The sequence below is a fragment of the Maylandia zebra genome, linkage group LG1 (genome assembly GCF_041146795.1).
Source record: "Maylandia zebra isolate NMK-2024a linkage group LG1, Mzebra_GT3a, whole genome shotgun sequence".
Taxonomy (NCBI): domain Eukaryota; kingdom Metazoa; phylum Chordata; class Actinopteri; order Cichliformes; family Cichlidae; genus Maylandia; species Maylandia zebra.
In genome coordinates this window covers 7493732-7515013 of record NC_135167.1, presented here as the reverse complement: position 1 = coordinate 7515013, position 21282 = coordinate 7493732, and the positions used below count along the sequence as shown (strand labels likewise).

Genomic DNA, 21282 nt, shown 5'->3' with positions numbered 1-21282 from the left:
CCACACTTGTGCTAGTTTTAATTAGATGCATAATCACAGAATCACAATCAGGGTTAAACATTACTTATATTTTTGACTTCAGTATATATTAACGACTCCTTGGTCCACAGACTGTAGTATTTCTTACCTCCAGATTCTCATCACTTGCTGGCTGACATGTATTTTAATACAGATATATCAATGCTTACTAGCTAATAATGGCCAATAATATCACCCCTCCTCCATCTCTGTCAAGTTGTAATGAAGACAAGTCTGTTATTGTCACAGTCCACTGCTGTAACCATCTGGTCACATCTGTCACGTTCAAGAAGCCAGCGGCCACCCTAGCAGCGGCTCCAGCTGTGTTAATGGTGCCTTGGCTATTCTGCCAGTTTTTCATTTCTGGGAAACACCCTGGGTTCAACTTGATTTCCTGTCTGCTACTAATATTACAACAACGCTGCAGCAGGAAATCAGCTTTAACCCATTTGCAATGTTTATGCTTCACGATGTAAAGTACATCCACTCTGCCCAGTTATTTCAGAATAACGCCAGTGTTCTCAGATACGCCTGCAACTCTATCCTCATGTCCTCATCTGTGTGCTTCACTGCCACTCTGCCATACTCTCTTATCAATCTTCCCATCACTCTCCTAACCTCTTTCACCTCACTTTCTCTTAGTATGAGCATGTGCCCCCGCCCCCTCGCCATTGGCTACAGTGTGGAAGTTGTTTCCTCAGGTGTACTGCATTACTGTTTGATGTTTTCTTATTTGCCGAGGGCACATGTCCTTATTTGAACATGGGATATTTACATGCTGCTTGATTTGCATTAGCCGTTGTTGTGGGTGTTTTTGTGTGTATATGAATGCCCAACCCTTTCAGTCAGCAACCTTCTACACCAAGGAGAGAGAGGGAGCTGAAATAGCTGCTAGTGTTTGAGCATGGAGGGCCCTGTGGCTCTGTAGAATAGTATGTAATAATACTGCCACCAAGGAGGCCTTAGTATGACAGATATAGCCATCTACATTCACAGCCCTGAGGATAGGTGAGTGCTGCTCCACTCTGGACACTTATAATCACCAAATCATGATTCTTTTACTCTGGTTTTAGTTAGTGAAGCTTGGATGAGTTGGACTGATGATTTGCTGGATAATGGAGTAGCATACAAACCCATGGGCCGGAGATGAGAGATTTACTGCTGGAGCTTTAACTATCATAGAGTCTGTCCTGAAGCGAATAGAGCTGCAGCCTCGTGGCATAGCTCATCCTGAAATGTAGCAGTAGTTTTCCTCTCCATAATCATTGGATTGGATTTTTCAAGGCCTCTTATTTCTAGTCATAGCTCGATGTAATTGGGTTTGTAAATCACAGCTGCAGAGCTCTCCATGCTGATGCTGATGTTGGGAGTCATTTGCAGCTGCTTCAGCTGTAAATCTGCTCCAGAGGCTAGTGATAACTCAGCTGGCTAAACACAGTGTAGGACCAGCTGTGTGTGTGTGTGTGTGTGTGTGTGTGTGTGTGTGTGTGTGTGTGTGTGTGTGTGTGTGTGTGTGTGTGTGTGTGTGTGTGTGTGTGTGTAACAACAGGTACATCTTTGTGTGTTTGTGTTTGCTGCAGCGACAGTTGTGTACATTCAGAAAGATGTGATTATGTTGAATACAGTGTGTGTTCTTTTATTGAGGTCATCTCTGCTTTCTGTTTGTACACAGTTACAGCTTGGAGGGGCTCAGTGGAAGCCCTGAAGAGCTCAGGGGCCCCACCAGCCAGGGGCCCCGTATCCTAGAACCTATAAGGATTCCCCGGCAAGACAGCGATGACAGAGGCTCTTTGGTTTCTCTGACAGAGGAACAGGAGGACCGGGGGGAGTATAGCAGAGTGCATGACCCGGTGAGCTAATAAACACACTCACACATGAAGTTTGTTGATATGTTGCCACTTCTTTACACTGTCACACAGTCGGCCACCAAGAGATCCTGAAAAACCCACACAGCCTAATTCACGAGAGAAAAGAGTCGTTGTAAAGCTTGTACATAAACAAGACTTATAAACAGTCAAGGGAAATCTGAGCCTTGTCAGTTTGGGGATTAGTGAGACTTAATAAACATGACTTTCTTCGGGCAGATTTATACTTCTCCCATTGAATTTAAAACAAATTGTAAACATAATGTCCCGATTCAAAATGCCGAGTTTCCTCTTTTAGTTCATGTTCCTGTTTCCAGTTGACTGGCTGGCAATGCTTTGTTCCACATTATCGCTGCCTGGCTCACTCCATTTTTTTTTTAACATTTTCATGCACTTGGTTTCATTCAGTCTCCTGTCTCTTGCTGCAGAAATCCAGACGATATCGGCCCCTGCGAAACAGCTGTCCTCCCATGAGTCTGCCCCTCACTAAGTCTGTATCTATGCTGGCCATCAGCCAGAGAGACATCGATGGTGAGTGACACGTTATGAGGCAGCTATCAAGTTCCTTCTTGTAACATTCAGCCCTTTTCTTCACCTTTTTATCCTTTGGTTTTATTTGTTATCCTCTTTAGGCTTTAACTTACTAAATTTAAGTACAATGCCAAGTCCTCATTCTTCATTTCCTCATTTTAACATCACCAGACTCAGCAGAGGGACACAATCATTTCAGCTTGTAATTGGAAATTTAGAGTTCATTATGTTTTTCACTGTAAGCCCCATCGCAAAGAGAATAGAAAAAAAGGTCAAAAAGCTAGATAAAGAGAGAAAGTGGTAGTTTAACATGCAGATATTTAAACTGAATCGCTCTTATTATACGTTTCCCGTACATCTCCACTTCCTGCCCCCATCCTCACTATTTATTAGGTTATTATATATTTCAATAAGTGATCAGTGCCTGTTGTGGTTCTTTCCTTCCTGCTCCCCAGCGGTGGGACGCCTGAGACGTAAGAGGCGAATTTCCTTCTCTTTCAACCTTTCCCCCATCCTCACCAAATCTAAGTCTCAGTTCATTTATGGGGACTCCTCATCTAGTGATGATGAGGATGACTTCAGTAAGTACTGACATGTAAACTTAGCTGCAGTAGAAAATAGCTGTGATGTCAGAAGGAGAACAGTAGCTGCTCCGGTTAGCAACCTGGATCTGAGCTGCAAAGATGACAGCGATGCACCCAGATCAGCTAGCAGCTAGCCTGATACCCACACTGAAGTGTTTACTTGTGACTCAACATGAAGTGTGTGCGTGAAACGCTTCCTAGACTGAGTCAAACAGAAGAAGCAAAGTTGTCTGAAGGAAAATTAAAATTTTTACTCTTTAAACTTCATCAAAGATAAAGTCCAAACATTCAGCCGCAACAATCTTGTCATGAAGAAGCTTCTAATTGCTGCTGATATTAATCTACTTGCAGTGTGAGAATGCAATTAGACAACGCTTGTAGCCAGATTGCTAGTGTAGAAAATCACCTTTCGCCTAGGCAGCATTGTGTTTAAATTATAATCCATGTTGACAGCAATAAATAAGACCTTGGCTTCTCGTGTTTCCTACGCAGCACAAGAATCGGATGACCTTTACATAAACTAGCTTTACTTCAGTCTTTTTGAAAAAACTGAAACACAATTACCAGAGAAAGAGGAAAATAATCATAAACACCGCAGGTGAACTGAGGAAGCCCTTTCTTCTCTGCAGATAAATACGAGCCTGTCACCTTTAGTCAAAGACACCGAGGCATTCCTTCCTTTTTCTTATCTGTGCAATATTTCCATTAGCACTGTTCTCTGTCTCCTTGTCTCCATTGCTGGGAACACAGGCAGGCCAAGATTTTGTCCTCATTATCCTGTTTTGGGTTTGACTTTCTTCTGCAGCGCATGCGAGCAGCGCTTTGCATATTTTCGTGTGCGTCTGGATATTGGTAGAAATGATTGTTTAGAGAGAAGCAGCTCGTTGCCTAGAAAAGATGCATGCCTTATGTTTAACTCTGTGCTTAACGTTTGGCACAGAGATTAATTGAAAAACACACATGTTCTGGCTGTTACTGCAGCCAGAAAATCCAGATTTTCAACAATAGAGTCTGGGAGGAGCTACACCCAGCATAGCTTTGTTCTAATAGGATGAGCAAACCAAAAAATATGAATTTTGCCCGAGTCATCATCCATTGTCCAGCCTTCAATGCACGATAATTTAAAACTCTATAATTTTAGTCTTTGACTGTATTACAGCCCCTCATTTATCCCCCTGTCTCAAAACAGAGCAGTTTAGCTCACTTCTGTAGAGCACAGAGCTACAGCAGGTGAGGACTGGCCAACCAGGGAAAAATAATAACTACATTTGTGATTGTGCTTTTATTTTACTAAAATTATACTTCAATCATTTTTATTGTTAATTATTACTTGAAATTGGCCTCTGAAGTTGGGGATGGCAAAAAATAGCTTTTACACTTTCTGCTGATTGGCTGCCCCTTGCAGTTGTGTGGGGTTGTTGTGTTTATAGTTTCAGCTTTGTGCTTTAGTTGACCATAATTGGGGGGGGGGGGATCACAATAGGTCACCTTTAAAGGACATGGTAGAAAAGGAAGTCCTCGACATAGCTGTTGGCCTCCTTTAGTCATGTCAGTGGGTTGTCAGTTGTCACACAGCTGTACAAGGGTACCTAAAGTGTTGCATATTTACCTTTAGGGAGCCAAATCTGTAGCTTACTCTCAATCATAATCAGGAAAAATAAGAAAAGTGCGGTCAGCCCCTAAAGACATATTTTTTTGTTTTTACTATCCTGCCACTCACTTCCTCTCCTTTTTTTTTCCAGGTATGAGATTTTCCAGCACCTCTGGGTCACTAGCATACAGGTCAGTCTAATCCTGCGCTTACATTTTACCAGAAAATTGTTCTTCAGGCTTTCATTGCTTGGAGGACCTTTTATAGTCCTATAAAGAGCAGTGTGGAGTAGTGGTCAAATTATTCCATAAGACCTTTATGGTGCTTCAAAGAACCATTTCACAATGTGTGAACAGGTATGCTGTGTGAATGCAGCTGCTGGAGATGAAATTAAACCTGTTTGTGTGTTCCAGTATATCAGAGGAGGAGCCTGGGCCTCTGCGGAGTGACACAGAGGGAAAGAGTGTGACAAAAGTTAGCCGGACCTTCAGCTACCTCAAGAACAAGATGTACAAAAAGACCAGGGTGAGGGAACATAGAGTTTTTCTTCTTTTGACTACACTTCACTGTAGTCTGCTTCTTACAGTTCATTCAGTAGGCAACCACCTTCAGTGTTTTCTTACAAGTGTATCCCCTTTGAGCAGTGAGCAGTTAATGCCCAACCACAGTTTTCAAGTATTCACACATATATGAATCTTAAGCTTCTTGTTCTGTTGGTCCCTGACTAGCTTCAGTCTCACAGCAGGGCTGTTATAGGCAGTTCTACACATGTTTGTCCTCTTTTTCTTTTCTTTGTTTTCACTACAACTCCCAATAGGTGCGTGGTGTATTAAGCAGGCGGCGATTAGCATAGCAACAACTAAACTACAACCACAAGAATAAGTTGGAGCATACTGTGCGTTTGAGTTTCCTGATGGCAGATGCCTTGCATTCTGATTTAAGTTAAAATAACATAACATTACGAGTGGCTAATTGTCTTTTTATGTCAGGTGTATCACAGACGAACCTCAGGCAGAGCTCCCACTGTGGCTGGTAATAGGATCCAGAATCCTTATTAAAGTCTGTTTACGTGTGGCAGCGTAAGCCAATGTTGGCATCAGAACTGAGTCATGCTTTGGTGTTTCAGATTGATGTGCACCCCTTGTTTTGGGAACCGGGTGCAGGCAGGTAGAAGGCATGAATGTAAGATCATGTTGGTCTTTACCACCATTTCAAATAAACATCAGTACAGGAGCTCAGAGATTCTCCGATACAATGTGAGATGCTGCAGGAGTTTGAAAAGATGACACTCTCCAGAGAAAACTGTGGGAAAAACCTCCAATTTCTTTGCTTCTACGCTTATAACAGTGCTCCTGAATCTCGGGTCCTTACTACTCTCTTGAATACCTATCGTTCAAATCGCGATTGTACTTTTGCAGCTTTGCAGTTGGCATGCAAAACAACCAATGAGATGACCATAAACTAGGCTTAACAAATCCTTTCCATCTACTCTACAAACAAATGCATGGCTCTTTCCAAGGATAACATGCAGTAAACCAAACCAATTAAGCTTCACTTTGATGAATGTGTCATTTAGTTTCTATTCTAGCGTCATTATTTTCTCCTTACGCTGGCTTCACTCTATGCGAAAAAGTTAGTTGAGAGGAAGTACTTTTGTTTTCCTTCAAGGAGGTGACAGGAGTTTTTATTTCCTCTGTAGCACACAGGCTTAATAACGCCTGGTCTTCCCTGCCAGCTCAACTGTTTGTGTTTCATGTTTAAGAGCTAACTGATGGTTTTGCTGTAATTTCTATGTTAAGTTTACGTGTTCTTTTTACAAATAAGACGTTCATCATGTTGCAATGCATGCTTGCATTCAGACCACACACTTATGTCAGTTAGAGCTTCCCCTTCTGCTGGAGGATCAACCGTAAAGTAGGAGGTAAAAAATGACAGACAAATGAGCTTCTGAGAACTTTGATGGTCCCTCATGCAACGCCACACAAAAGACTTCCTTTAAAAAGTTCTAAGAACTATGAATAGGCCCCTCTGGGTCAAAAGCTCCTTATATGTCCTGCCTTTGCCCAAGTCGTTAGATGCAACTTCCCACTCTCAAATTTCCCAAGCGCCTCACAGCAATGTCTTCTCAGAGAGATAAGCCTCTATGTAAGATGTGGTCAAAGCAGACTTTCTTTCTCCTGCCCTTCGTACTCTGTTAGGGGATCTAGCTGCAGTGTCTCCATTCCTGTCACAGGGTGACAATAATATGCTGTTAGTTTGTTGAAATATCGATCAGTTAAAGTTACTTTATGGTAAATGGCCTGCATTTGTATAGCGCTTTTCTAGTCCCTAAGGACCCCAAAGCGCTTCACACTACATTCAGTCATTCACCCATTCACACACACATTCACACACTGGCGATGGCAAGCTACATTGTAGCCACAGCTGCCCTGGGGTGCACTGACACTTTAGTGAAACAATGGCTTCAACACTATTATGACATGGAAATTATTGTACAGTACTGCATTTAAAAATCACAATGCTCAGCACTGCTCACTTTAAATTGCAGAAGTGGCATTTACTGTATTGCAGTAGCCATTAATATGATTTAGGAATACAGTTGTCTGTATCAAGACTTTAAAACTCAACGGGGTAGCTGTGGGTGCTTAAAAGTAAAAATAATTGCATTCAATCTTCTCCCCAAAAAAGAGGCCTTGGAAGGTATTAAATAGTCTTACATTTAATTCACAGATTATAAGCAGTAATGTAATTATACAGCATTTTTATATCCAATATATCCAGTTGTGGGCTGTGTGGTAGACCTTACACAGCTATAAACTGTGTGTGATTGTTGTGACAGTATATTGAACCAAAGGACACTCACACAGCACCAGGAAGTACAAAAGGCAAATTCTGTTTTCACTAAAACCACAAATTAACATATTACCTTTTGATAGCTATTCTGATATGTAGTTTACTTCATGATCAAAATTGCTGTTAGATGCTACCTGAAAGTATTAGAAAAGAAAAACGGGCTGTAATGATAGATATCCATGTTTCTGCTGCCAGTCATAGCTGCTTTGATCACAAAGCGTGCATTTAAATTTGTACCATGTGGTGATTAAAGGGTCTGAAATGCCCTGAATTTAGCACAGAGTTTTTATTTCTGATTGGGAAGTGAAATGTCTGTTTGCTTCCTGTAAATATGCAGCCCTTGCAAAGAGACACTGAAGGGTGAACAGGAAGTAAAACAGGAAGATAGAGTTGGTGGTTTAATAATCTCCCCTCTAACCTCAGCCGTCACTTTGCTTTTAAAGCAACAGGATTCTGAAAAAGCTTCCCTCCGCCTGCAGCTCATTGCTCTCTGTCAGAGTTATTGGCCACTGTTAAAGCTTTGATGTTCAAAATGGGTTTGCCTGGTGTCTATTGGCTCTCCTTGGAGCATTGAGATTGCATCTGTAACTGTCAAATGTGTTGAAGAATTGGTAATCTCATTTCTTCCTGTCGTTAATAAACCAGAACCAGTTTTAAGGAGGATAATTTGTGTCTTCCTCTTTAGGTTAAACATTGAAAGTCTGACTGTTCTGGAAGGGGATCTAGTTTGTGCAGTTTTGTCATCATGTCTCTGTCAGACTGAAGGAAGGGTCATTGCAGAAATAGCACCTCCCGCAGCGAGCCAGTGACTTCCTCATTCACAGCCTTCCTAATGGAGACTTGCTGGTAGTAGCTTGAGCCACTGAGCCACAACCAGGGATGTTATACAGGAGTTTCCCAGGGAGCCGTGGCTTCTCACTGAGATGGAAAGGTTGGCTGGAGGTAGGCTAACACAGTGCTCTGGTTTCCCAGTTGAATTGTAGTGAAAGAGACTGTCACAATATCATGTTAAAAGGGGCTGGTGTTTTCCTCTGGGCTGATGTCTTTTTCCAGTGAAGTCATTGCCCGTTAACAGTGTGTTTTACTGGAATGTCTTTTTGTTTAAATCTCTGGTTTAGATGTCACTAGTGATTACTTATCCTGTTGTGTATGCTTGCAGCCAAAACAAAGAGTACAGAGAATCATCTTTTTCAAATGCGTTGAACTGCTGGCGTTTTCTTGTTTTTGTTTTTTTTTTGCCGGGCATCAATAGGCGTGATATCAAACAAGCATTCTTGCTGCCATGAAGAATACTTTTTCAGGCCGTTTATTGTGGTTTAGTGCTGGTTAGACAGTTGTTGCAGGAAGTGAGAATGAAAGCTGTGTGTTGTACTGGCTCTGAAACATAGCGTGGGCCAGTCAGGCTTTTGGTATCTTGAAATGGCTGAGCCAAATGAGCTCTAGTATGTCAGAGCTTTGTGGTCCCTTCAAACCAAGAGGCCCAGGGCTGGTCATTAAAATGAGCTGGAAAACTGCATTTTCCCATTTCCTCTGGGTTTGGGTGGAGGCTCTGTGATGTAAATCCAAGAGAATGAGAGCTCTGTTCTTCTCTGCATCACTTTATGGGATTGTGATTCAGCTCAGTGTCCAGAGATGACCAGCTGCTGAGGACGATCTCATCCATTAATGCAGAGGCAGCAGAAAGCCCACACTGTTATGGAAAGGTCATAGAAGTGATTCCCAGACAGTGTGTCTCCGTCACCAGTCATGCATCCTGCAGAAATGCCTCATTCTTCATAAGAGATTTTGAATAGTAGTATTCGAGTGTCTTGAGAAACCAAACGAATACGTAATATGAAAATATGCTGCCCTTTTGGGATAAATGGTCATTGAAGATCTCCACCTCTGAGTCTTCTGTCTCACCTCAGAAAAAAGGATTCAAAGTGTCTGAATTTTATTTTAAAGAGTTCCTTAATGAGACAATTTGTTGTCAGGATAAATAATGCATCACTTAATATGCAAACCCTCCTGCTGCGTCCTACATCCGAGTAATAATGTTGCTCTGCAGGGTTCAGATTGGAATTTAACAGAAGCGACTGGCCCAGTGTCAGTGTCTGGTATGTTAGTGGATGCTACACGTCACCACGCTTCACTTCGAAACTTCTAATTGGATGGCAAAGTTGAAGCAATTAGCGAAGTTCAAGGTTGGGTTGTCTTCTTAACTAATTAATTTCCATTTGTGCAGGAAAAGGAGCGAGACAAACGGGAGAAGGACAAGGAGGGCAAGGAGAAGGACAAGAAGATTGTGAACGGTCATGTTTTTACACCAGTCAGCTCAAACCACACCACCCAGTGCTCCCAGTGCAATAAAGGTTTTAATGGCAAGGATGCGTTCCATTGCACATGTAAGTAACTTTGTTTTTTTTCCTTTTTGTCTTGTTGGTTTTCTGCAGAGTTGCTGTAGCTTTAAATTATATTAAATCCTAATAACCTTTAATTATTTTATTAGAAGATTTTAATTTCTTATCTGAAAGCACACTAAGCTGCAAGTCGTTTCTGAAAGACGATGCTGAACATAAGGAGAGGAAATGAAAAGATTTCACCAATAAATCCAGGAATATGCATGTTTGAATATGTTAGTTTATGTTTCTTCTCGTCTTTGTCTCTCAACAACCATTCATCCGATCCACTTCACACTTGCTATGTGTGTTACTGAGAACCTAAGTAAGAGCGGTGCTGAGTCTAAAGTTGTTTTGATTAGCAGTTCTCATTGTTTGGCTAAAAGCACAGACTGTATGTAAATGATGGACCACACGTCTATGAAATTACCCAGTAGTCTCTGGATTATGAATTTTGAGGCTTCATAGTTGGTACACACTTGTTTTAAAAAGCCTGAGGTGACCATATTAGGATTAAAAGAGTCAAGTTGTCAGCTAACGCTAGCTATCTCGGTTAGCAAGCTGCATTCCCAAACAAACAGGCACAAATGGCTGCTAAGTTGGTGCTGAGGAGCAGAATTATACAGTGTAGAATTTCTCCTGCCAAAAATGTAGCACAGACTTCTTTGACGGCTGTACCACAAAGCAGGCCGTGTTATTTGTCAGATAATTTTGTTAAGAACTGGCCTAGCAGACAGCTGCCAGCCAAAGCTGTACATGTCAGCGCACCTGTCAATTAAACCAACTTAATATATCAACTTGCCAATTTAAATTAGTTAATTTGAAAAATAAAATAAGGTGTTCACTTTGTAGCTGAAGTTGGGCATTTTAAAATGAGAGTCTGTGTGGAGTGACTCTCGTTTAGCGGTAGCATCTGGGGTTGCTGCTTGGCTAAAAGTTGTTTTGTGTTACCAGCGTTGTGCCCCCTCAGCTGAATTCTACTGATATATTTCAGCTATAAGTTACATTAATTCAAGCTATTTGGTAATAAAAAAAAGGTAAACACCTGTATCACTGCTAAGTTAATGCAATGCAAGCTCAATTTAATTATTTGGTTTACAGTAGTTTAGTGTTTTTATAGCAATCATGGTGACCGGCATGACTGAAGTTGACAGTGAGCAAATGGTTAAGAGGTTATTTGGCACCTTTTGCAGGTAGTTCTAAAGCAGGACCCTGGTTGAAATTTTTAAAACAAACATAAATGTATGGAGGATATCCTTGGTGGACTACAGCCTGCCTTATGTGTGATGGGACATGACACACATTTGTATAGCAAGAAAATAGTGTTTCTACGTCAGTTAAATGACACCTTTAGCAGTGACACAGACGCGTGTTCAGTCATTGTTTTCAGAGCAGTAAAGCTATGTTTATATCTGTTAACTTTCACAACAACTGATTTCCTGCATGTGATGCATTTAGGTAATATCTCTAAATCATAGCTCATGAACAGGAACTGCATGAGTAGCAGAGGAGTCAGACCCTACAGTAGGTCAAGTCAGTTTACTGTAAAGGCTCTGTGTTTACATTTAGGCACTAAATGAAAAGATTTAATTTAAAGAAAAAGTAAATTAGAATTTCTTTATTTGATTATAAAGGACAGTGCAAGAAAACATGAAACACCAACTGAACTTTATATTAGCAGTTAGTTGTGCAGCTGCGGCGAAACTCCCCAAAGAGCTACTTCTAATGCAACCCAGTCAGACTTTGATTACAGACAACAGAACTGGTTTTTTGCATTGTTTTTTACTGGAGCGGCAGAGGCAGCCCTAAAGAGGTTCTAGTTTATTGCACAAGTCTTTGGCGCAAGCCCAGAAAAAGCCTAAAAAGGAGAAACAAGCTCTGCGATGGATCACAGCAGACCTCTTGGCCACAATCTGCCTCAGATGCTTCAGACTGGCAAAAACAGCCCCTGTTGTATTCAGTCAGTCTGGTTCACATTGTTAGAGCCACAGACAGTGAGGGAGGTTTGTACTCTGGCTAGTGTCCATTCAGCAGAGGAATACAGTGATCCTTTGTCTCAGATTAGCTGGTCTTATTTGAATGTCACCAAAAAGCAGTAAAAAACCTAATAAAATCCAGAGGCATGTAAAAAAAAAAAAATCACTGCAGGAAATCAAGGTGCTTTGATAATCATGCAATCTTCTACTTGCTAATATTTTTACAGTGAGACATTTTCAGGCGATAGCTCCCTGCCCTGACAGTGTTGCTGCCTTTCTGACTCGTGCAGCGCTATTTTCTCACCCAGACTAAAAGCGGCTGTTGAAGTAATCCCAGGAACGGAAATGTTGCACTGTATGCATTCTAGCTTGGGTGACTAGGTCTGATAGTGCGTTTGTGGGTTTCACATGTGTGTTGAGTGGACTTCTGTCTCCTGGAAATATGCCCGTATGATTAAATCCTGATCAGCCACCATTTTTTTCCCTCCTTGATGTGAGCATTAAAAATAAAGAGTGAATATTAGGAAAAACTGAGAATTTGAGTTTAGTGGACAGATCAGCCTGTAGAAGAGGTCAAATGTCAGCAATCTAAAACCATGACTTTGTTCTTAAATGGTGATTCGAGAATGTTTACATGATTTAAATTTTCCCATGCAATTCGGTGGTGACGTGCGTGTGTGTCATATCTGTTTTTTTTCCCCCCATCGTCCACGAGCAGCATTACCCCTCGATTGCATCACATGCTTTGCTCCAGTCTGGCTTTCATTAGCAGGCTGGTGGAGTTTCCTGGCCGGCTATGAAAAACCAGTCAGATTTTCTAGCCCCCACTTTTCCGCACACCCTCACATGCCCCACCACCACCACCATCAGGCTAACAGTATTCACTCCTTCTTTTCTTTCCAGACTGCAATGCTTCCGTCCACAAGGGCTGCAGAGACAGCCTGGCTGTTTGTGCCAAGGTGAAGATGAAGGTACAGCTTCCTCGCAGTTACTCCTCCACCGATTCTGTAGTACTCTGCTGTCCCGAAGCCAATATCGATTTTCTTTTCATTTATGCTTTTTCTCACCGTTTCTCTGCTTAGTTGCCCAACCATCAATTTGCGGTACCAGATTCGAGCTTGTTTCCTACAGTAACGATGAGGAACAAACGTGAGTGTGAAACCAGCTCAAGATTGCCTACACAGTTGTCACAGCCTGTAATTATTTGCAGATTTATCGCCAAACTTCTCTGATCCCCTAATAAGAGGAGATTGAAGGGTTTTTGTGCACATTTATTTTGTTCTGATAATTACTTACACTAAAGTTGGCAAAAAGTGAAGCTTTTATCTACACACCGTGACAGAGTGCTTCTTTGGGGTTGTTCTTAGGACCAGAGCTCAAAGTGTTGCTCCTAGAATATTCAGCCACACTCACACACACACATACACATAAATATGATTTAAACAGATTTAAACTGTTAAATTAGTCAAAGGACAAAACCTTTTTTCCTTTGAATAGAGAAGCTTTGTGCTGTCCGCTTGCTCTGAAGTCTCCTAATAAATTATGTCTAAGAAGGTAGACAGTCTGTGAGGAGAGAAAAAGATGGACTGTATTTGCCAAAATACAGTCTTAAAACCATTGCTTTTACCTGTCAGTGATTTAGCTTTTTAAATTTAGCATTTGGAAGCAATGACTTGTCATGAAACCGAGGTTTCTAACTATACCAGAGGCCCCAAAAAGTCAGGATAAGTTAGGATCTCCTGCTGGTTTTGAAAAGTGTTCAGATTATTGTTGTAATCTAAGTTTGCTCTGGTCCAGCTGGTGGGACAAAGGAACGCCCCTGGTCGGCCATCTTGCCCCCTGAGGACCATTCCACCTTAATGATCCCATCACGGAGACACACCAACATCATGACTTTCACAGGAAACAACCTCTCCAAGAGTCTCTCAATAAGCAACATTGCTGGGTGAGCTGATCTGTGTGTGTGTTGGAGTGAAATGTTTCTGTACTTAATCTAATTTCATTTTTAATAGTTTAGTTTTTAATGCATTATTTGACCCCTGTACAATGTGTTTAAACAGATACACATAACTGTGTATGGCCTGTTACAAAGACAACATTAATAACGTGAATTTTATTATCGTGTCTCCATTCAGTCCGGTGTTTGACGAGATGCCCATTAAAGGTCTGCGGTATCTCTCTCAGTCCACCGACTCGCTCAACAGAACCAACCAGGTCACAGAATCCATGGAATCACTTACTGATGAAGGTTAATAAAGGCACACACACACAAATTCATTTTCCACATTTTTTTAATTTAAGCTAGTTTAATGTGAAAAAAATAATTACTTTTTTAAAAATAAATAAATGATTAATGCATATACTGCACCGAACAGAAACTTAATGTGGTTTATCCAAACCTCTCACCTGTAGATTATCGTATAAATGGAAGTTAGTTTTATTAATTCAGGCTGTGTTGTTGACTCAGGAACAGAAATGATGGATGGGCAGCTGATGGGGGAGTTTGAGGCCGAGGCCAAAGAGCTGGAAGCAGACTCGTGGAGTTTAGGTGTGGATCAGCAATACCTGCAGCAGCTGGACAAAGAGCTGGTGAAGAGACAAGATGTCATCTACGGTAATCACCACATATAATACTCCCTGCAGTAACTTTGATTAAACATAATTTAATCTGAAGATGGTTACTGGCAAAGCAAGGAAAGGTAATAGTTTCTTAAATGGAGTAGCAACATTTTTAATCAAGCTCATTCTTGGCCTGGTTTCCTACATTTCTGTGTGTCAGCTAGTAAGGAAGCATCTAGTAAAAGTGGACCAATGTTATTTAAAGCAGACAAAAACTCGAGAAAGGAGGTAACGCCTTTAAGCCCAGGATTAACAGTGTTAGATAAAATAAAAATGTCACTGTTGTTTCATCTGTGTCATTGTTATTTTCATGCCTGATGTACTTTGTTTAAGGGTGAACCTACAGTATTTTAATTGGGCCCCACTTAAGGACTTTCTCCTGAATTTTCTTCAGTTGTATCTACCAGGCTCTGTGATCTAATATGGCTTTTTTTTTACCTGATTGAAATGTGCACTGAGATACTTTTAATGCGCCTGAGCTGATTTGAATCTATTTGTAGTCAAATTTTCTTCGTATTCCTTTTACACGAGCTATGCAGTGACCCCTACCACTGTAGTTGCAGATCAGTTGCAAAGTTATGAACTCTATAAAACTCTGTGCACCTCTGATACGGGGAGGGTATAGATGTATTTGAATAGCAGGTGGTGTATGCTGGTGGCTGTCATTTCAGCTTATTGTGCACCTCCAATTTTCTTTTGGGTACCTGCTGGAGGCATGAGTCTCTGCGGGCATCTTATGATACATGAGTGCAGGGATTCCCAGATGGCACAGATTGCTGCAGCAGTTTGAAAATATGAGAAAGTCTGCAGAAAACTTTGGAAAAACCTCCATAACCACTTTGTTAGCGACTACTTCTTTTCCTGTTCCACCAGTGAAGCTGTTCTCTTTCTGAGCTGTGAAACCTGTTATTTAGGAGAATCATGCAGGGAATCACATACAAGTGGAAATGGCGATGGTGCTGATGTTATATGTCAGTGACTATAACGGAGGCTTAAGTGTCATTTCCCTTCATGTCCTGCAGAACTGATGCAGACAGAGATGCATCACGTTCGGACGCTGCGCATCATGTCAGAAGTGTACAGCAAAGGCCTGCAGAAGGAGGTTCAGCTGGAGCAGCAGATGTTGGAGAAGCTCTTCCCCGTTCTAGATGATCTACTTGAGCTCCACACACAGCACCTCCTGCGCCTCCTGGAGAGGAAAAAGGAGAGCCAGTTAGAGGGAAGAGTCTTTGAAGGAGGCTTCATCATCAGCAGGATAGGGGACATCCTGGGTAGCCAGGTGAGAGGGGGCAGGGGCTGGTTCAAAATTCATTTCTATTCTTTACAGCTGATTTAACACAAGCTGGTTTTACAGAAAACCTAAAAGGTAACATGACTGTTTATTTTACAGAAACGAGAGCTTTTTCTGAAAGGTTATCGACAGAATGCATGTGTGTTCATGGCTGTTATGAAAGGCCTAATGTTGTTTTTTTTTGTTCTCGTCTAAGCTTACACCTCCAAAGTAAATTTACACAATCTCTGAGTCAAATATTGCTCCCACAAATCCCAAACATTTGTCTCAACTCACGTTTGAAGTTCTGAAGCTTTGAAAATAATGTTAGCTTTTTAACCTTTATTTATTTCTGCTCTACCAACATTAGTTTTTGTGTGCTTACATCTGTCAACTCCTTCTCTAGTTTTCGGGATCAAATGGTGAAAGCATGAAGAGGGTTTACGGAAGATTCTGCAGTCGCCACAACGAAGCTGTTAACTTCCACAAGGACCTTCTAACCAAAGACAAACGCTTCAAAGCGTTCATCAAAGTAAGCGTCAGGCTTCTCTCGTGGATTTATCAAGTGTCTGTCACACAGCAGACGAACTTTCCGGAGAAGTCTCTTTTCATGCTTTTTGATGAAAACACATTTTTCTTCAGGATGTCTGGCTTTCCAGACACGATTGTGTTTGTTGAATAGAGTTCTGACATTGTTTTCTCTTGTATGGAAGTGCTTGAAGTAGCGTTGAACAAAGTGCTTGTTCTTATTCTGTGTTGCTTTCCTTTTAGTTGTATTATTTTGCATCTGCAGTTCATTTCAATCAGGGCATGTGCCGGAGACATTTGAACAAAAGCTGTATTACCCTCGAGGCAGTTTATTTTTATTATAGAAACGCCAGTGCTCGCCGTCATAAACAATAACAATAAACACCCTCTCAAGTACTACTGCTGTATTGTTCTACGCCAAATGAGTTTTGCAGCTTCTCGCTGGTTATGTGAGACCCTGCCACCTGTTGTGTGTGGGCATGTTTTACTAAAAGCACCTCTTGTTTATTCTTTCAGAAAAAGATGAGTAGCAGCATTGTGCGGAGGCTTGGCATCCCAGAATGCATCCTTCTTGTGACCCAGAGGATAACGAAGTACCCCGTGCTGATTCAGAGACTGCTGCAGCACACTAAAGGTGTTTTCATGTTGGCCTTTTTTCACTGTTTTTACTTTGTCTATAAAACTGGTAGAAACAAAAGCACGAACTTGGTTCTAATTTTTCAGATGCTGGATTACTACAGGTTGCTGCTGCAGGCTAAATATACTGAATTTCTTATTAATCGATATATTTATTACACATTTTCAATAAACTAACAAGCAAAGCAACTTCAAGAAACTAACAAAGACAAAACAACCAGAAGGTTTCCTAATCGAGTATCACTTTGTAAGTTTGTTGATAGCAAACATTCCAGGTTGCAGTTGCCCGAATAAGGCCCTAATACCACCAAAATATGCAAATTCTCATGACCATTGATCAACAACCACTGATCAAAGGAGGCCATTTTCGTGAAAAGGGAAAGACATGTCTGAATCGAGGAGGGGGCCTAAGGGTACATCTGTCACCATCTCACAATGCTGTGATTGCAGCCTTCCCCAACTCTCTGTGAATGGTACTCATGGCCATGGCCTGTTGATCAATGGTCATGAGAATTTGCATGTTAATGATCAAGGAACTGGCCTCCCAGCCCATTGTTCCTTCAGTGGGCTGGTTTCAGTCATTATGCAAATGTACTGTTCATAAGATTGGGGAATCCTGCAGTCAGGTCACTTGGATAAGTGACGAAACGTTTCTTCCACTGACGTTACGTCCAGATGAACAGAATCAACTTTTGGGGATTTACTTACCTGCATGATTGAGTATGCATCAAGGCCCTAATGTATTTACTACCCTTAAATATGTTAATGGTAGCTGCTTCAGTCGGTTGACCTGGTTATTTCCATTGTCGCTTATAAAGTCTGTGGTCTGGTCACCGCGTTCCTACAAGTTTACTTCCTATGTGGATGCTGCTTAAATCTTAATTCTAAATTTCACTAAGTTTCACTTAGTGCAGAAAAAAATGTGTGAATTTAAAGTTGGAGATTTAAGCAATATAATTAAGTCATTTTTCCCATTTCAGTTTTGGCTTTTTTAATTTTAGAACTTTTCACAAACCAAATACAATATTTTCTTTACATCATTCTCTATGATTTATATATTTATTTAGAGAGTTTATCTACAGTAATATTTATCACATCACCTTTATCCTGAGAATAGAAAATAAACTCCTGGAGTACCTCATTATTAATATTTTTCCTGACAGCATTCGGCTCCGCTCGTACACTGAAAAGCCGCCCACAGCAGTGTGCCGTTTGTTTTAGGAAACATCCTGAAAAGTACAATTTCTCGCACACAGTTTCATATATTTTGAGAAAAATGAGACATGTGCTGGATGGATGTTTATAGGATAATAGATCAAGCACACTTTGAGGAGCTGGAATATTTCACACCATATTTATATCTGATTTAAAGCAGCTCTCATCAGCTGGCCTCCCACTGTGTGCATTCTCTCTAATCCCTCCCCAAAGCCTGTTTATAGTTCTATGTGGGATGGGGGAGCTCTGCCTTAATCCCCAAGGTGCTTTAAGAAGAGTCTCTCCTGCCAACTCTGATATGTACTGAGAGGAAATAACACAGTAGAGTCACAGTTTGAGATTATATTTTCTTGCTTTGGAGCACAGACATACAACGCAGGAGGAAAATATTCCACTTTAGGGAAGGATGTTGCATGCTGAGCCTAAAACTCAAGAGTGTTATATAGAGTACAACAAGTGTGCATTTGGGACAGTTTGACTGGGGTTTTCCTCACTTTGCAGACTTAAAGGACACTCGTGACTTTGCTGTAATCCTTAGAGTACCCCAGCGGAGACTCCATGTTTCCTGACTCATGGCAGACCCTGATATTTTACTCCTTTGTTGTTATACTTTAAAAAACAAAATCCCAGTACTTTTCTATAAATAAATGTTAAGCTTGAGTCACTTGACAGTGACTCAGCCGCTGTCAAGTTAATCAAGGCTTTTATGTGCGCACTTTATTTAGATAACCAGATGGCTTTTGCAGCTACGCTGATTAAAAATGTATTTCATTAGAAATAATTCCATCCTCGTTCTCTTTCCTGCTGAGCATAAGCTGAAACTGATATGTATTGGGTGTGTGTCCACTGCATGAGTCTATCGCCAGCAGCTAGTTAGCAGATAATGCAAAGGAAGCGGTATCAGTCTTCTTGTCCAGTTTGCTGCAAAGAAAATAAGTTAAATATTTGGATTTGTAGAGTAAGGAGCATCGGAGCATTTTGTAAAAGAGAAAATGTAATATACACATACAGTGGGTGCTCTTATGGCTTGAGTCCCCTTAGAGTAGAGGGTCTAATTCAGCCCACAGGTTGGCTTTGCGAAGTCATCAATTACTACGGTTTGTGATTTGTGGTGTGCACATGAAGACATAAGTACAGGGGAATGAAAAAGTCTAGATAGCTAAAAAGTTTTTCTAGGTCTAAACAAGTTATTCTGTCTGTCCGTCCTTCCATCCAACCATTTTCTTCCACATCAGGGGTGACGGACAACCATTCGCATTCACATTCACACCTATGGCCAATTCAGACTCACCAGTTACCGTAACTCCATGTGTTTGGACTGTGGAAGGAAGCCAAGTATGTGGAAAAACCCACATGGGGAGAACATGCAAAATCCATACAGAACGACATATTTATTTTAATCATCGAGTAAAACACTATTGTTTCTTAATCACAAATATCTGTACATTTTGTGCTTTTCAGGCACGATCTCTAAATTGTTCTGCAGCGTTCTCCAAAATTATCAAAACATCAAACGGCTTTAACATCTTAAATGATGTTAAAGCTACACTGAAGGTATTCTGGCTCCAAGTATTGCTCGAACATCTTACTAAGAAACTTAATGATCATTTTAATTTGCTATATACATACTGTAAATGAAGGTTTTTCATTAGACATGTACAAGAATTAAAAACAAACTAGAAAAATTTGCATTTCCTGGGAAAATGCTGTGTGGATGCCTTAACGCTGAAGATGTCTGCTGAAAAAAGCTGAAAAAGTTGAAAAAACGTTGCCCTGAGCAGGATTCGAACCTGGCACTTCTGGTCTCAAGGCGGCTACTCATCTCACAGAGCCAAACTCATTCTCACAAAGAAGAGGTGGAGAGACTGACAATTCTGCTGAAATGAGCAGAAGCTGCTGAGAATTGTGCTGATGGGAGGTGAAAAGGCTAAAAATTTTGCAGAAAAGGGGTGAATCAGCAGAATTTCTGCTGAAAAGAGGTAAAGAAGCAAAAAGTTTCGCTGAAAAGAGATGAATCAGCAGAATTTCTGCTCAAGAGTTTTTTCTGAAAACAGCTGAGATTTGTGCTGATAAGAGGTGAAAATTCTGCTGAAAAGAGTTCAATCAGCAGAATTTCTGCTGAAAAGAGGTTTTTGCTGAAAACAGCTGAAAAAGCTGGTATTTGTGCTGAAAAGTGGTGAAAAAACTGAAATTTGTGTTGAAAAGAGTTAAAAAAGTTTAACTGTTAACTGAAAGAAATGTTGCTATAAGCGGGATTTGAACCCGGGCCTCCCAGTCTGAGAACGGATGCTCATCTCACTGAGCTAAAACACAGGTCAACCCGGCAAGGAAAACCAGTGAGGCCACTGATAATATGCAGAAATGGGCAAAAAATATTGCAAAAAAAATTTCAATATCTCAAAAAGTATAGAAGTTATGAGCACCAAAAGTCAAAGCCCGCATTAGCAGAAAGAGCAGAATTTTTTAAGATTTGAATGGTGAAAATAGAACAAAAACTGTGGGAGTAGTTAAGCGCCAAAAAGTGTACGGAAGCAACTAGAGGGCATCCACACAATTATAAGATGTCTTAGATGTCTCTATAATAATATGTGTGACTCACTGTGACCAGCTAATACCATAAAAAAGCTTTCAGTACTCTCTTCCAGTGAGTGTAAATGCAGCCACGGTTAAAATACTGAAATGAGAAGTAAAATGTCACTTCATCGTCTGCCGCACTTAAACGCCACCTGTCTGAGCCGTTCAGGGTTAAGTGTGTTAGATTGGAGTCATTAAACTACCAAATGTAACGGTGCTCCATTTTTGCTTCAGCTGGTTTAAAATCACATTCCTATGGTAATCTCTTGTAGAATAAATTTTCTAAAATCTTGTCACACGTCTAACACAGAGAGCGACGAAGACTACTTTGACCTGACGGAGGCTATTCGACTCGTGAAGGAGGTGATAGCGGCGGTTGATAGCAAGGTGAACGAACACGAGAAAAGACGGCGCCTGAAGGAATTTCACGGCCGTATGGACAACAAGTCGATTATGATGATGAAGAACGGGCAAATTTTCGCCAGGGAGGATCTGCTTAGGAGGCGGCTGATCCACGATGGAGCGCTACAGCTGAAAAACACCCAGGGAAGATTAAAGGGTGAGGAGTTGGGGATGGGAAATTTGTTAGTCTTTTTAGGGTCTAACATTTCGATGTATTTAAACTAATCCAACAACAACTGATT

At 41.0% G+C, this 21282-nt stretch overlaps 1 protein-coding gene across 7 annotated transcripts in view; it reads left to right on the top strand.

The window, feature by feature from the left end:
• Window positions 1-21282, top strand: part of LOC101471219 (A-kinase anchor protein 13) — a 122076-nt gene that overhangs the window by 78948 nt on the left and 21846 nt on the right. For 6 of the 7 annotated variants that reach the window (XM_024805051.2, XM_014414180.4, XM_014414177.4 and 3 more), the window contains 15 exons: window positions 1691-1868; window positions 2312-2414; window positions 2870-2995; window positions 4741-4780; window positions 5003-5114; window positions 9667-9826; window positions 12700-12767; window positions 12879-12945; window positions 13594-13741; window positions 13932-14044; window positions 14264-14410; window positions 15438-15694; window positions 16092-16217; window positions 16730-16847; window positions 20949-21197. In XM_024805051.2, coding sequence (XP_024660819.2) covers window positions 1691-1868; window positions 2312-2414; window positions 2870-2995; window positions 4741-4780; window positions 5003-5114; window positions 9667-9826; window positions 12700-12767; window positions 12879-12945; window positions 13594-13741; window positions 13932-14044; window positions 14264-14410; window positions 15438-15694; window positions 16092-16217; window positions 16730-16847; window positions 20949-21197 — 2012 coding nt within the window. The remainder of the gene's footprint in view (window positions 1-1690; window positions 1869-2311; window positions 2415-2869; window positions 2996-4740; window positions 4781-5002; window positions 5115-9666; window positions 9827-12699; window positions 12768-12878; window positions 12946-13593; window positions 13742-13931; window positions 14045-14263; window positions 14411-15437; window positions 15695-16091; window positions 16218-16729; window positions 16848-20948; window positions 21198-21282) is intronic. The other variant, XM_014414189.4, reaches the window with a different exon arrangement.